The sequence below is a fragment of the Hypomesus transpacificus genome, chromosome 17, assembly GCF_021917145.1.
Source record: "Hypomesus transpacificus isolate Combined female chromosome 17, fHypTra1, whole genome shotgun sequence".
Classification (NCBI taxonomy): domain Eukaryota; kingdom Metazoa; phylum Chordata; class Actinopteri; order Osmeriformes; family Osmeridae; genus Hypomesus; species Hypomesus transpacificus.
The window spans coordinates 9,309,647-9,325,658 of record NC_061076.1 but is presented as its reverse complement, the minus strand read 5'-3'; the positions used below and the strand labels follow the sequence as shown (position 1 = coordinate 9,325,658).

At 44.1% G+C, this 16,012-nt stretch overlaps 1 protein-coding gene across 1 annotated transcript in view; it reads left to right on the top strand.

Moving 5' to 3' along the window:
* The window catches only part of tbc1d16 (TBC1 domain family, member 16), a 35,292-nt gene extending 30,796 nt beyond the window's left edge, over nucleotides 1-4,496 (top strand). The window contains exon 14 of the mRNA XM_047037623.1: nucleotides 4,417-4,496. Within this exon, the coding sequence (XP_046893579.1) occupies nucleotides 4,417-4,454 (38 nt within the window). The 3' untranslated portion in view covers nucleotides 4,455-4,496. The remainder of the gene's footprint in view (nucleotides 1-4,416) is intronic.
* The last annotated feature ends 11,516 nt before the right edge of the window (nucleotides 4,497-16,012 follow it).

The window sequence follows — 16,012 nt, the reverse complement described above, 5'->3', positions numbered from 1 at the left end:
CACGAGCCAGACTCATTAGCCAGTCTCCTCCACCCTTACAATCAGCTGGTATTGAACGTTGTCAATGAGAGGAAAGTCTCGGTGTGGCCCTGGAAGTAGTTTCCTGTGGGCTGACTCACCGATCAATTTGCTTCAACACCCCAAACACACGGCACAGTGGAATGCAGGCTATGTCGGCTATATCGTTTTGTGCATGTCGGGTATTTTATCGAAAACAATAATGTCTCCATCTGATAAATGTTTGTTCCTAAATCTCCAAGACAGGCATTCTTGTCATACTTAAATTCTTCGCTATCACATATCTTCAACAGCATCTTTGGGATTAATGCAGAGGAGTGCGGCCATATTGAGATTGCCAGGTGTCTAATTTGGTTTTTGTCACACATAATTGAAACCAGTCTCCCTCCCCCTCTTTCTCCTCTTCCTCCCCTTCCCCCTTTTCTGTCTCCCTTCCCCCTCTTTTCGCAGACAGAGAGAGCACTGCCCTTATGAGGCAGTCAGCCTGTTTCTGAATGTGACGTCTCTTTCCCAGCACCAGCAGTGCTTTCTGGCAGAATGTGGTGTAAAGCCCACATCTCAGTGCCCATCTGAGGAAGCCACTCTCAGGCTTTGGGTTTGATAGCTCCAGCTGTCTGGTTTTATGTTTAGGTTTTTTATGTGTTGGTCTGTCTGTGTGTGTGTGCGTCTTTGCATGTGTGTGTGCTTGTTATGTGTTTCTAACCCTGAATCCCATCACATTTTTCTGCAAGGGAGATTTGGTTGGAATTTGAGTCTCTTTATGGTGTGTTTGGCTTGAGGTGGGGGGAGGTGCTGTATGTGCGCATGTGCTGGAGAGATAAAAATGGTGTGTGTGTGAAGAGGAGAGACAAGATGCTGAGTCAGGTGGGGTGATGTATGAGTATTGTGGAGCAGGTGTGGAGCGACCATTTCACACACCAGAGTCGACACAGCCATGCACACATCGTTCTGCCAGTCCCTTTATCTCTTCCTCTCTATTTAAGTTTTTTTCACTTTCTCCTTTCCCATCCCTACTCATTCCCTTCCCTCACCCTCCTGCTCTATTCTTCCCCTCCTTACTCTCCACCTTCATATCTCTCATTCTGTGGAACTCCCCTCCCCCACACAGTGTGATGTGTGTGTGTGTCTCTGTGTGTAGCTCAGTCAGGGGAAGCAGCAGGGAGGGATGTTCTTTGGGGAAATAGAGGACGTCAAGCAGTCTGCTTCTTTTGGAGAACGATCAGCTTCCCGTCGTCTCTTTCTCTCTAAGAATCTGTGATCTCTCCGTTCAGGATCATTCTCTCCCCGTCCGGGTGGCTGTATTATTATGATTTATTTTCTACTCATCCCTCTGTTTTCTGTCTGACTTGCCTTTTCAATAATCCGTTTGCTTTTGACTTTGCTTTTGTATCTCCTTCTCTTCGTCCTACCCTCTATCTCTGTCAACTCTGTCTCTCTCTCTCTCTCTCCATCATTGTGTTGCAGCAGACCAAACAGTCGTGATAATCTCCCACCATTACAAACCCCTTATGGAATACTCTCAAACAGCCTATTCAAAGCCAAGCCCTCCATCCATTTATGTCTCCATCCTCTTCATTTCCCTTCCTTCCTCTCTCTCTTTTCTTCGTACACCCACGGTGCCTTTCAATTATCTTGCCCTCGCCTCTCGCGAATCGCTCTCCGGTCGCCGGGAAACAGCTTTTCTGCGCAAATATTTGCCTTTCATGAATATGCTGTCATTAAGCTACTGGCCTAGGTGTGGGCCCAGCCCCTGTCGACATGTTAATTGCAGCTGTACAAGGGCCTCTTGCGGCATTCCTAGCCTGGAAGGAATCTGGCAGGAACACAGAGCTGGTACACAGACCGTCTGGGTCAAGACGAGACGAAGAGGAGCAGTGAGTGCGTGTGTGTGTGTGTGAGGGAGGGAGAGAGAGACAAAGAGAGGGAGAGGGAGAGGGAGAGGGAGAGGGAGAGGGAGAGGGAGAGGGAGAGAGAGAGAGAGAGAGAGAGAGAGAGAGAGAGAGAGAGGGAAATATAGAGCTGGTATGTGTCACAAATATTTCCCTGAGGTGCACGTGAGTGTGTGTAATGTGTCTACAGTCTGTGCAGTGCAAACAGTGTTTACACTGTGTACAGTGAGAGTAAAGTGCGTGGTGTCAGAACACCTGGATGAAGTTCAAAAGAGGCTATCCATGAAAAGGGGGATCAGAGACACATTCAATTTGGAGTGGGTGTCTGTTGCACAAAGATTTGTGTTGGGCAGCTACAAACTTGAATTCGATAAGGAATGCAGCTGTTTGAGCTAAATTTAAGTTGGTTGTGTCTTTCTTTTGCTCTATTTGTTGTTCTGGACAGCTTGGCAAGCCTGCTGGCTGTGGAGGCCGAGGGCTCTGGCACTAGAACGTCATCTGCCCCTGATGCCAACAGAACCCACAGCACGGTTAGAGATGGATGGAATGGGTTGAAAGTCAGACAGATGGGCAGACATGCAGAGAGACAGACGGGCAGATAGATAGACAGGCAGATAGAGAGACAGGTAGGCAGGCAGTCTGGCAGACAGATGGGCAGACAGGCTGGCAGACAGACAGAATCTAATAGAACCACCACTCACCATTTTCTCCCATTGTGGCTTGTGAATCTCATGTGTCTCATATTCTTTTTATCCTGGTGACACCTGGCCTCTGAGAGAAGGCTTGGACCAGAAATTGAGGGCTGAAGGCGAAAGCATCACATCAGCTCACACATACTGCTAGTGTCTCTGTCCTATCTTATGTTTGCCTCTCTGCTGGTCTTGTCTTGTGAGTTCCTCAGTCGAGGCTCTGGAGTGTCCCTATAGAATATTTAATATGGATGCACTGTAAGTCTGCAAAGTGTATTCACGTGTGTTTGTGTGTGTGGGTGGATGGATGATCCCCTCAGATTCTCTTCCTCCCACACCTCTCCTCTCCTCCATCTATTACTCCTTCCTTTCCCTCCATCTCTTCTTTTCTTCACTATAATCACCCTCTTCTTACCCTTCTCCCCATTTTATGTACACCATCACCTTCCCACTCCTACCCCCTCCCCTGTCTCTCTTCATCTTGCTATCGCTCCATCTCTTCCCCCTCCCACCCTTCCTATCACTTTATCACTCTTTCTCCCTCTATCATTCCCTCTCCTCCTCCCCTGCGCGTTCTCGAGGGGATGAACCTGTAATCGGTAAGGTCTATGAATAGCACAGAGCAGCTCTCACAGCAACATGCTCACCTTCCTGTCAGACACCTCCCTCCTATCACGTTAAGCCACCATCAGTAGTTGCACCAGCTCCTAGCCATACCCAACAGAGTGCGCACATTCACAGCAGAATCAAAATGAATTTGAACTGTGAATTGTCATTGTTGTGCTGTGCCATTTGAGCTCTTCAAAATGTGCAATTGTTCTGTGTGAAGCGTAAAGTTTTGTGTCATTAGTAACCCAGGCATCATAGCCACCCCTTTCTTAGCAACGAACATATGGACGATTTCAAATTCATCCACATGCGGTCTTCTACCATGGTCTGAAAGGAAATAGCATTTCATAGACCTAATGATAAGGGAGTTTCCCTCCTGGAGCTCCACTGCTGCACAGCACACCAGTCAGCGTGTGAAAGTATGTTTCATGTTGGTCAGCAGCTGCGTGTGCAGTCGTCAAGCTTTTACATGTCAATGGCAACCCGGCGACTGGTTGATTTCCTGACGACAGTGAGAGCATCACCGCTGTCTCCCCCAGCAGCCACAGCAGCATATCAGGGACATGGAGCTCCCTCCCCCCGCTCCCCTTCCCCAGACACCACCCTCAAATCCCTCTCTCCACAGGGCTGATTTCTGGATTAAAGGGGAGATTTTCACACCTCTGAATTGTGCATTGTGCTGTGGAGCTCAGGCATCTTTTCACACATCTTTTCTTCCTCAACGTTCATCCAGATGGGAGCCTTACACTGTTTACACAGAATTTATGGACAGGGTGGAGTTGGACGGTGCAGAGTATGGGCAGGGGTTTTTAGGGGCTTGTAAAGGGAGGTGAATGAGAGATTATTGCACTAAAGCCATTTTTGAATGGGTTTTGGATGATATGGGGATGTGAATCTTCTGAAAAATAAAACATGATAACCAAAAATCTGAGCTTCTCATGACAATTCCATTTCATAAAATATACGCTATGATCATGATGCAGGATTATGTGCTGGCTCAATACAATTTAAATGTGTTCTGTTCTTTCGCTTTTCACATCATTCAGAGGCTAGATATTCTCATGTATTGTGGAACAATGGAAAGTCAAAGACTTGATGAAGATCACAAATATTCCTCAATTGCCATTCAATCATTCATCTCCAAAGCCTTACTCTTTTGGTCTATTCTTCCTCTTTTTCTCCTCTCAAACTTCTCTCTCTTCTCTCTCCAGCCTCTGGCCTCACCTTACCTCAGCAAGCCTGCCTCTGATGTCTTGTTCCATGTTCCTCTGAGAAACATTGTTTTGACGCTCCGGGTTCCACATTCCACCTCACAGCATTCCGACCTGACGGCCGGCAGGAAGAATCCGGGGTCTGTGATTATCCCATCATATTTCATTTCTCCACTCTGCCTCTACCCCCCCCCCCCCCCCCCTCACCAACGTGGAATGTCTCTTTCATTTGTTTCAAGAGAGCTTTATTGTTTACCATGAGATTTGCATAGATTTATTGATGCATTCCAAAAATGTAATTGATTGAATGATTGATAGTCAAAATGTTATTGATTTTGTTTTGATTGATCAATCGTGTGAGATTTACTTGTTGCAAACAGATGGTATGTGTTAAAGAAGATGGTGAAGCGGGAGAGGATGGAAAAAAAAGAGAGAGAGAGAGTACTGTAAAATGTTTTAAATGCATTCAAACGTGTGAATGCTCATTTAATGTCATACTCTCATACATGGTCAAATATAATACGATTAATACCAACCTTTGTCTGCAAGCAACTTCCAGCCTATTATTTTAGAGTAAAACCCCTTTTAATCCTTACTGCAAACCTGTATGCATACGAATACCCCCAATTACACACAACAATTGATGTCAGGTGTTGATTGCCTTGAATCAACAACAATAACTATGTGCCTCATTCAGAGGTTGAGTGTGTGTACTGTATGTGCTTCTCCATGACAGAACAAAGCCTTGCTTGAAACGGAAGAAGTGTGTCTTTGTCAGTTGTTGAACTATCAGTGTATCTCCTGACATCTGACTAACAATCATTTCTCACCTCTCTCAAAACCATATGAATGTAGCATACTCTCAAACAGTGTACACAGGACATCCTGAACAGTTGATTTGTTGTGTATCTTAGTCATTCACATCTGTGGTTTGTGACTAATGGATGCCCCTCCCATAAGGGCTTACAACGCAATACAATGCAGTTAAATCATTCAATTCAATCCAACTTTATTGCTGATTTAGGACAGGTGCCTCAGAAGTGAATTATTGGGATTCAAACTTAACTGCACTCTGCACAACTTATAATTCCAACAAATATGGTTGGGTTATTATTGTAAGCATTGTTTATAAATAGAATTGACATATTAGCTTTTTTACATTTCTGTCATTTTCTAGACCTCTTTCTCTCTCTCACACACGTGCACACTCTCTCCCACATGCAACCTCTACTGAACACCCCCGACCTCTATAGAATTGCCAACTATTAATTGTAACAAGCCAGTGTGTGTGTGTAGGTGTTCAGGGTTACAGACTGCTGTGTGATCCAGATAATGGTTGTCTGTCTGACTGTGCTATATGCACAAATCTGCCTAATGGCTTTAACATGGCTGTAAATTATGGCTGAGGACTTGATGCTTCTATTGACATCTTCACGAAAAGTCAGGTTTCACATGCTTTGGTAGGAATATGTATGCATGTGTGTGTGTGAGTGTGTGTGCCTGTGTGTGTGTGTGTGTGTGTGTGCGTGTGTGTGTGTGTGTGTCTATGTGAGCGTGTGCACGTGTCTTTGCGTGAGAGTATGTGTTTGTGCGGACTGTTGTTTGAATGTAAGTGGTGGTAACATGCAGGCAGCTCTTAACCTGAGCCTCTGCCTCATTAGGGCTGTCTCTGTTGCCATGGTTGTCTATTAGAGCACTCAGATTAAAGACTGATTTGCATGTGAAAGATGAAGCTTGTTAGAGAAGGAAAGAGAGGCTGTGTGTGTCTGCTTGTGTGTGTCTCCTTGTGTGTGTGTGTGTGTGTGTGTGTGTTTGTGTGTGTGCACCCACGCAAGCAAGAGAGTATGTGGTTTAATGTTTGTGTTTGTATGCAGGCACGTGTTTTTAAGTAGATATGCATTCTGTGCATGCTTGTGTGTGGGCTTGGTTTTGGCAGTCTAACCTTTGTGTGGACGAAAAAGACATCCAAACATGAACATGTAACAGCATCAGCACAGCCTTTCACAAACAGACGACACACAGAAGACACACACAAAATGTCCTAACCGGGTGAGAAGAACAGTGCAAGCTTAGCATGTGAGGGATAGAGTCTTGATGCTTCAGTAGATACCAGGAAGAGTTCTGTGAGACTGTCAGTCTACTGTGGTTTCCCTGTGTGTGGGCCACAGCAGACCACAACAGCACTGCACACTGTAAACTGACAGCTGGCCTTCTACATATGTAGGCCAACGCATCTGGCTTGCTCTCCCTCCATTTCACTTGTTCCCCTCCCCTGAATAGAGAGAGCTTGAAGGAAGAAGTGAGGAGGGAGCGAAAAGGGAGAAAGGTTTGAAACTAATCTTGTCTTGTGAAGTGAACAACTTAGTAGAGGAGGAAAATAAGTGTCAAAAATAAGAAAGAGAGTGTGAGGAGAAGAGATTGTTGTGGATGGTGTGGAGTTTTGTTGTTGAGAGAGAGCCAGAGTTGGCTGTATAACTCCCTGTGCACAGTCACTATGGCCACTCAGTAGACAATGACTCATCTGTCTCTCTCTCTCTATTTCTGACTCTGCTTCTGCCTTTCTTTCTCTTTGTCTCTCCCCATCTGTCCAATCAACCTACACCTGACCATTCATGAAATTCATTGGAAACCAAAGCATTTAGGGAAACAGGTGTAAGCATTTAAGCCCCTCTCTCTCTCTCTCTCTCTCTCTGTGTGTCTCTGTCAGTCTGTTTTTCCACATGATTCTGACTGACTCATGTTTCCCACAACAAGCCTGATGCATAATTGTGTTTCGTAATAGTATTTTGTGTATTCAAGGTCACACCGTGCAACACTTTACAGGATCGACAAACTACTGAGTATGCCCACATGGGGTATTTGGCATTCCAAACAAACATGTATAGGCCTATGTACATTCCCAATCGAAAATGATTTATAAAGTCTGTTATTGGCTATAATAAAGGATAGTCTGACACATTACAACGCGTGTATTAACAATAGCCACCCAGACCCGCAGTCTAAATTCTAATAACATTCACTGAAGAGTCTGGAATATTCTGCGTAAAGAAACTCAATCGGCCACAGGCGGCAACAGACACAGAATACCCATGAATATTAATACGGGGTACACGGGGGAGGTTGAGGGCACGCAAGGCGCAGAACCAAAGCCTCCTCCTCGCAACAGATAAACTGGGAGAGGAATAGGGATGATTACACGCATGGTTTTTCACAGGCATTCCCCAAATCTCATTTTCCGTAGTGCATTTTAATGGGCTCTACGCATACACACCTTCTTCTCCTTTAGTCTCTGGGTGCTGCCATGTGTGCCGATAAATTCTCTCATTGAGTGGATTTTTATGCTTCGCGAGAGGGGCTTTGTGTTTTCACGGTTTTCATGCGAGAAAAAGAGCCTTGTCGACCTTTTGTCTTTGTAATGTGTCCGGTATCATGCATAAACGCAATGTGATAGTCATGTTAATCATACAAAAGCATTGATTTCAACAAATATAATAAATGTAGATTAAATTATTAATTGTTCAATTTGAAATGTTCGGAATCACCAATTCGGCTTCGTTGTTAGTGTTGGCTGTAGGCCTAATTCAACCCCAGAACATAACACACCAGGGAGTGTTTAATCAAACTCGTTCTGTCACTCAATAATTAAATTCCTCCAAAAAAGAAAGCCACAATTAAGTCATGTCAATATAACCTTGAAAAAGCAAAGGTCATCAGTCTGGACCTCAGCTCCCGTTTTATTGCATCATTTTATGACTACATCAATGTAACAGTCTACTATTTACATGCCTTTCACAAGCAATTACTCTATAATTACATCGTAATGACTCCGTAATAACACTTTTGTTCACTCACCATTCACTTAAAAAACTATACTGATCTGTATGTGCCAATTATACAGTAATTAGTGCTTTAAATGTATTGAGGTTCTTTAAAAGAAACATTAACAAAGTGTGGAAGAACCAGATGGATTTTAAGTGGTATTTTGTGATAACACCAACTCTGCAGGTTTGCTTTGTCAATGTCAGACACAAACTAACAAAATAGGATAAAGCACTTGACATTATCATTTGAAAGAAACATTAACGGAACTAATACTGTATGTGATGTAATGCTTGAAATGAGATTTTCTTCAATTGCGCTTGTGCTTTTCCGATCCGGCCCCTTCTGGAATCTTTGCACGACATGGGAGCATCACTGCTCCTTTACACTGCCTCTTCACAGTTACTATAGAGACAATGTGGAGGTCATGCCTGGCTGAGAGGCTGAACTAGGTGGTTTATACTGTGAGTCTTTGTGTTTCAGACTACCAGACTGTCAACAGTATAGGCTTGTGAATGTACTGCGAAATGACCCTTGGTTGCTCAGCCACAAACATGTGCTCCTCTACCGGCTAGTGTGACAGCACCGCTGTAAACAACATATGCTTGCTGTACCAGGAAGATGTGGGCTACAGATCTGCTCTCTGTGTACGTGTAACTATGTGTGCGTGTGTGAGTGTTTGTGTGTGTCTGCGTTTGTGTAGAAGATCTCTATGTGACCTGAAAGCCACTTACAGCCAGTCAACAAATATCAGGCAACTTCTGGTGTGTTTGGGTATGTGTGTATGGGCATTTGCAAAGGTGTTATTGACACCCTGCTTGTGGTGTGAAAGAAAAGCAGCAGATCATGCCATAGCAAATTCACACCTTTGGTAAATGTATCGTCAGATCAGATTTAAGTATAAAGGTATGTGACTGTCAGGTACAGTTGTCCAGCTTTGCAGGCAAAAATCCTTTGTACGGTTGCGTTTAATCTCTGTGAATATAATTCTCTATCAAATGTTCTGTGTGTTTCATCTGTGTTTAGACATCATGTTCAGAAATCTAATTCAAAATGCATCAGATAGCCTGTTTTCTCAGGCCTTCTCAAGACAAAAGGGCCTCTGTCCAAATAGAGTGTCCGAGACCAGGGAGTCTAGTGAGAGAGCTCCCCAGGAGAGGGGGCTCTAGATGTAGACACAGGGAGACAACACTGGGCGATTGTCAAGCTTAGAGTATTCTCCAGAGTTAAGAGGCAGAGGACAATGCTTAATATGAACAGTACTGTATACACTCTAACATACACATCATTAAAATACAACACACTGCTCCAAGCATCTGAAACTACAAACCATTCCTTGACTTTGACCACTGAATTATTGTTAGAAAAAGGCACTTCTGGTCCTTGATTTTCTGCTGTACTTTCTACATATACCATTTTTATGTCACGGATTTAATGAATAAAAGGTGAGGTAAGTGTAAATAAACAACACAAGCAGCCGAAGAAGAACTCTGTCTTTTCTCATGCTACCTCGAAGCCAGCTGAGCAGTGGTGAACAGCATTGTTAGAAATGACAAAGCTCTAACAAAGGCAGAGGCCATATTACACACACAGTAGGCTACGTGTGTGATGACTCAACTGAAGGATCGTTAGTTGTTAGTGTTTTAGACAGAGAGCCTCAGGCCTCCATTCTTTTGATAAATAACTAAAAATTCATCTTCAGTTATCTTGCGGTGGTGGGTTTGGTGAGCTCTCTTCCATTCCCTCGTTGTTTCCAGTCCCACTCCCTTATTTCTGGCCTGTCGGAAAATCCTGTGAAATCCTTAAGTCATGATTACAGCCTTTTCCAACTCCTCCCCTTATAGTGGAAGTTTCTGAGTTGTAAAGTAATGCCAGACATCAACTAGTTGACAGGATTCTCCACAGGAAAAAAACTATAAACAAACACTCACACCCAGACATAACAGACGTGAACTCACACACACATTTATACCATGTCAAGCAGAACCGATATCCAGTTTCATACACTGAGGTGATCAATGGGCAAACCTTTGAGAATCACCCTACAAGTATTCTAAAGTAAGGGTGTAAAATGGTGAACATTTTACATTTATGTTCACAAAATCAAGAATTGAAAAACAAACCTCATAAATTTGAGAGAAAAAGATCTTTAATACAAATACATTTTTGTGCATGTGTGTTTGTTTGCGTGAGTCTGTGTTTATCCCATCTCTTAGACTGGTGTATGAAATGCAGAGGGTCTCCCATGAAGACAGGAGTATTGATTTGCCATTAGGCTGAATGGGAGAAAAAATCTATAGTCTTCCTTTTAAATAACCATCACACAAAGACACGAGAGATATATCATAAAGAAACAATATTGAACAGAAACTAAGGATACCACACACCCCAATGTGTGCGTGTGAATGTCATACATATAGCTACAAAAGCAAAGAGGGTGCCTTATCTACGGCTCTGCTGAATCAAACTATTTTACAGGTACAATGCTAGCTGTCAAATACCTAGCATTGTTGTTGGCTGGTCATGTGAGGCCACTGGTTTAGAGAGTGTGTTGATGTGCGTTTGTGTGTGTGAGAAAGAGAGAGCAGACTGTATACTGGCTGTAATAGATTTCCCTGGTGGAATTGTGACAGTACTGATGTCACCGTCCGCATGCAGGCACATACAGTAGCTGTGTCAAGCCAATGAGTGATTGAGGCACACATGAGCACCACAGTCTGAATGAATGCTGACAGGCAAGCCCTAGACCTTCAGCTTCAGGTGAACTGGAATGGCAGACGAGCAGAGTGGAGTCTAATGCTACTGTACGCGTAGCAATGTCTGCCTCCGTCTGTCAGTGCGCATGTGTGCCAAAGTGTATGAGCACAGAATACAAGAAGAGATTATGTGATTTTTGAAGCTAAGGGAAATAGCGGACACGTTGATAGAGGGATAGAAATAGAGAAAAAGAGAGAGAGAGATATATATGTATCGAGAGAGAGATAGAAAGAGAGAGAGAGAGAGAGAGAAAGAGAGAGGAACAGAATCCTGCATGCCTTTGTTTGTTTCTGCATGGGGATCTAAAACTGCAGAGGACGGCACTTTCTAAGTGATTGTCTTTCTTATGTAAAAAAAACATCAAATGCTCCTTCGGTTATCTCCCAAAATTTTATACAAGTCTGAAATCCTTATTGTCCTCTCTGCCCCCCCCCCCCCCCCCCCCCCCCCCCCCCAAAAAAAAAAACCTTATCTCCCGACCCCTCCTCTGAACTCCTTTTTGCTCTGCGCAGCCAATCAAAATCCAAAATGAGTTATAAAAAACCAGCAGGGTGGTTGGCAGCGCGGCATCATTTCCATATAGATGGGTCGACACATTAAACTCGTCTGTCTGTACTCCATCCATCCAACCGCCCTTTATTACACTTAGATGGAGAGATGGTCTTTTTCATCTACATCATCGACTTCTAACATCCCCCTTTCACTCTCTCTATCGCTTCTCTCTGCCCCAGACACTAGATTGTTTTTAAACCACCGATGACCTACAGAGTGAACCCAGGTCTGATTCTGCTGCTTGGTTTATTTGTGTTTACGTTGATGCAGTTGGAGCATTGTGGTTGTTAATGGGTTGAGGGAAGGTTTTGGTCGGCAGGAAAATCAGCAGTCAGTGTTTTTGCTATGGCAAGACAAAAAGACAGCTTCTTGTCACACAGCTCCAGGGCTTGTGTAAATTAAAATGCAATTAAAAACAGGCAAATAAGCTCTCCCCAGAGATGAGGCAAGCGATGGAGGGTGGGAGGGAGCAATGGAGGGTGGGAGGGAGCAATGGAGGGAGAGAGGGAGAGTGGTAGGGAGGGGGGGAGGGGAGGCAAACAAGTACCATATTATACACTCAGGATAAGAGCCTATGTCACTCATCATTAGCATGTTATTAGGCTAGGCTTCTAAGTCAGAGTGTGGGTGATATGAACACTGTGAAGCAAACTGTAACGGATGTTATTCTCATGTCTGCCTAACAAAGAGGTAACAAAAGTATGTTAAAACATTTTTACCATCGATTCAGTTTTTATTGGCAACTATTTGTGACCTACATTGTATAACCCTAATAAGGATTTTTTTTACAAGCTGTGGTCTACAATATTTACCACTGGCAGGGAAATCTATGCCAGACAGATAGTCCATTCTCAGACACCGTGGCCCAGACCTCACAGTGTCAGGCTCAGTACAGTATTGACAGGACTGCTGCTACGACTGCATTCCGAAGGATTCCACAGCACACCATTACAACCTACCCCCCTCTGCCACCACCCACAGAGCCCCCCTCCAGCCCCTTAGCCCTTTGGGAGCGTGGGGCTCTACTACCAGGCAAACCCCCCCCCCCCCCCCCTCCCTCATAAATTTTTACCCCCGCCCCTTGCCCTCCAAGCTCTTCAATCCCCTCTCTTTGGCTCCTGGCTAGTAGAAGAGGTGAGGTGGAAGGGGGGCGTGTGCCCCACACAACGGCAGGCAGGAGGGGGAGCCCACCCTCATGGGGGCACCCCTCTCCCTAGATGGGAACCCCCCTCCCCCCTCCCCCCTCACCCCCCCAACTCTGCCAGCACCACCACAACAATGACCGTGACAATGACACTGGAGAAGGAATTTCCTCTTCCTCTCCCCGCTCCCCCCTTCCTTCCCCTGTCACACAACGTACCACATAAAAAATCCTGCAGCGGGCCCTGGATTAATGGTTTCTTAATAGTCTTCATTTGTTTCAATTATCATAATTAAACATCTGTCTGAAACCAACAAAGGAAAGAGAAATGTATGTTTTAAGACATGAGTTCAAGGAGCCGTATATTTGAAAATTGCCAAATTTGCTGTCTAAAAATGAATGGCTTGTCTACAATGATCAGAATGTCTACAAAAGGCACACAAATTCAAGGCATTCAAACTACAACTTCACCCTGAACCCTACTCTTTAATAACCATCCAATTCAACAGGGCTTTCCAAATAAACATAATTCAATAGTATCAGCATTTGTGTCTTGCTGGAAGATGCCCCCACCCCAAGTAATTCCGTTGGCTTGTGTGTGTATATGTGTTTTGTGTGTGTCACCCTGTGTGTGTCATCAGTCTGTTTGGAGGGAGGGGGGTCTTAATAACCCCCCACTGGGCACTGTGAGAATGGCTGTAGGGCCCTCTTAACATTTTTGTAATGCTTCCCCTCCCTCTCCCTCTCCAACCATCCCCTTTTCATCCATCTCTCTTTTGATGGGTAAATCAGACGGACACTTGACCAGGCAACGCAAGGCTCCACCACGCTGACACTGCTCCGATATCTTTTCTCTCTCTCGCTCACTCTCTCTCTCTCTCTTTTTTTCTCTCTCGCTCTCTCTCAAATCTCTCCCTTTTTCTTTTTACATCTTGTCTCCTCCTTACATTCACTTCTATCCTCTTCTCAGTATGCCCTTAGCACTCCTTTATTTCCAAGAATACATACTGTGTCAGTAACGCCCCTCTGTTACCCAAGTTGGCACTCTTGGTACTGTCAGTGGTGGCACCCTCTCTCACCCCTCTTCCCCCCCAGGAGAGAGATAATGAGAGAGAGAAAGAAATAGAAAGAGAGAGATAAAGGGGGAAGGAGAGGGGGAGGGAGAGAGGAGAGAGACAGGAGAGTGAGAAGGAGGGAGGGAGGCAGTTGTGGGTGATCCGCTATGTAAAGGTCAGATTCTGAGATCTCACACAGGGCCTCACTGTCTCAGAATCCCTGTGGTGAGGGGATCAAAGATCACAGCTTAGCCTGACCCTGGCCCTGCCAGAAACACCACACACACACACAAACATATGTGCACCTACCCACAAACATATTCATGCACTCACATACAGCCTATAGCCAAAAGTAAAACCTACACAGAAATAAGTGATTTGCTTGCTTGTACACTCATAGACATAAATTAAAGCATGCACGGCTCTTGGCATGCACGTGTATATTGCTCCCAATAACACTATTACATGCACCTTCATTACTTAAACACTTTCTCCTTGGCCTGCTGGGCGATCGTTTTGCAAAATGTTTTAACGTTAACTTTGTGCATATAAATGAACTAAAACCTGCACATAAAGTATTTATGGGTTCGCATTTATGATGAATAGTACTTTCTGGTGGCGACGGCAGTGTTCCTCCCATCAGCTCGATGATAAATGTTCCTGTTCGTGACGATGACCTCGGCTTTGATGGCCAAGGCTTTTTATTCCAGGTAGCTTCCTCTGTCCAGGCCAACATTCCAACCACAGCCACAACCACATTTGACCTTGATCAGCTACAGATAGCAGAATGTATTTTTTTGTTGTTGACATTTTAGCTGTTTCTCACTCGGCTCATTTTCTCTTAACTTGCATTAAAGTCTGATCCTCTAAGAAATACATTAAAGCATTTGAGTCAACTTTATTTAAAGTGTGATGAGGAACAATTACAAACCCGGATTTTAAGTCTTAATATAGTAAATAAAGGCCATACTTCAACTTCCGAAAAATAATCCGTCGTTGTTGAATACACAACTGAGAAATGTTCTATTTGCCATTTGATACATTTGCAAGAGCAAGCAATCACCGAGTTGGCCTACATGTTATTGTATACAATCATCGGCTGTCTCTATAACTTTGCAATTGTTCAATAGGCTAGAGAACGCTGTGAAGCAGTTTGAATATAGTGACTCTGGTCTAGTTCCAAGCCATTCCGAGGACAACCAATTGCCTATCGATAATAATTAGACCTAATGAAGACAATCTACAGAAAGTGTGGAAGCGCAACAATCATGTTGGTCGAGAACAGACAGCGTGTAAGAGGAAACACATTTTTCACTTAGGTATGCTATGGTATGAATCCATATTTATTCTGTCACTGAGGAGATACCGCAGGCTTGTGTGATGAAGTCACAAACATCCTCAACTGTCGCCGTGCATGGTTTACCTTTAACCGGTATGACGCAGTGAAGCTTTATGCTTTGAAAATACATAGTATGTAGTGTTGTTATGCTAGATAGGCCTAAATGTTACAAATTCCGCCGCAACAAGATGGAATCAGATTAGAACCGACAAGTCCCTTGTTCTGACAGTTTAATTTGGCCTTTTTCGAGACAAAATTGTTTCAACTCAGTTGTAGCCTACCACCCCAAGGGTTTATGGATGGTGTTGAGTTAGACGGCTGCAACAACGTGAATGGTAATACTAAATGTAGCCATCTACTTCAACATTAACCAGCATTTAGCTTACCAGTAAACGCTGGCACATCCAGAACTCCGGTTGCGTTTGGATATCGCCAACAAAGGGTTGGTCTCTACTCAACAATTTAATCCCTTAAGTAGGCTACTGGTATCATGGCACAATCGAACAAATGCAGAGTGATAATGTAAGAGCCAGTAACAACAAATGTAAGACATTTCCGAAAAGGTGATTCTATTGTAACACTTTATGTGCCAATTCGTGTTACAGGCATTTATTTTTAGGATTCTTTCCAAATAAAGACATTTGCTTATTTGAGGGGAACGTGAGCTCTACCTGTGACATTTGCTCATATTGGCAACATCCAGAGTTGGATTATAGCTTCCCATATCCCTCAACCCTTCTGCTGTTGCTAGGGAAGCAGGGCGTATTCGCCCCCTAACCGCAATTGAAGGACAAATGAAAAAACACAAAATTGCACGGTGCATGCTTCCACCGTCGACTGGTTTTACAATAGGCGATATCTTATTGTCACCCACTCTGTATTTCTCGAGTGAGATGTGGGTATTGATAAAGTAATGGTGAGAAATTTCGCTCC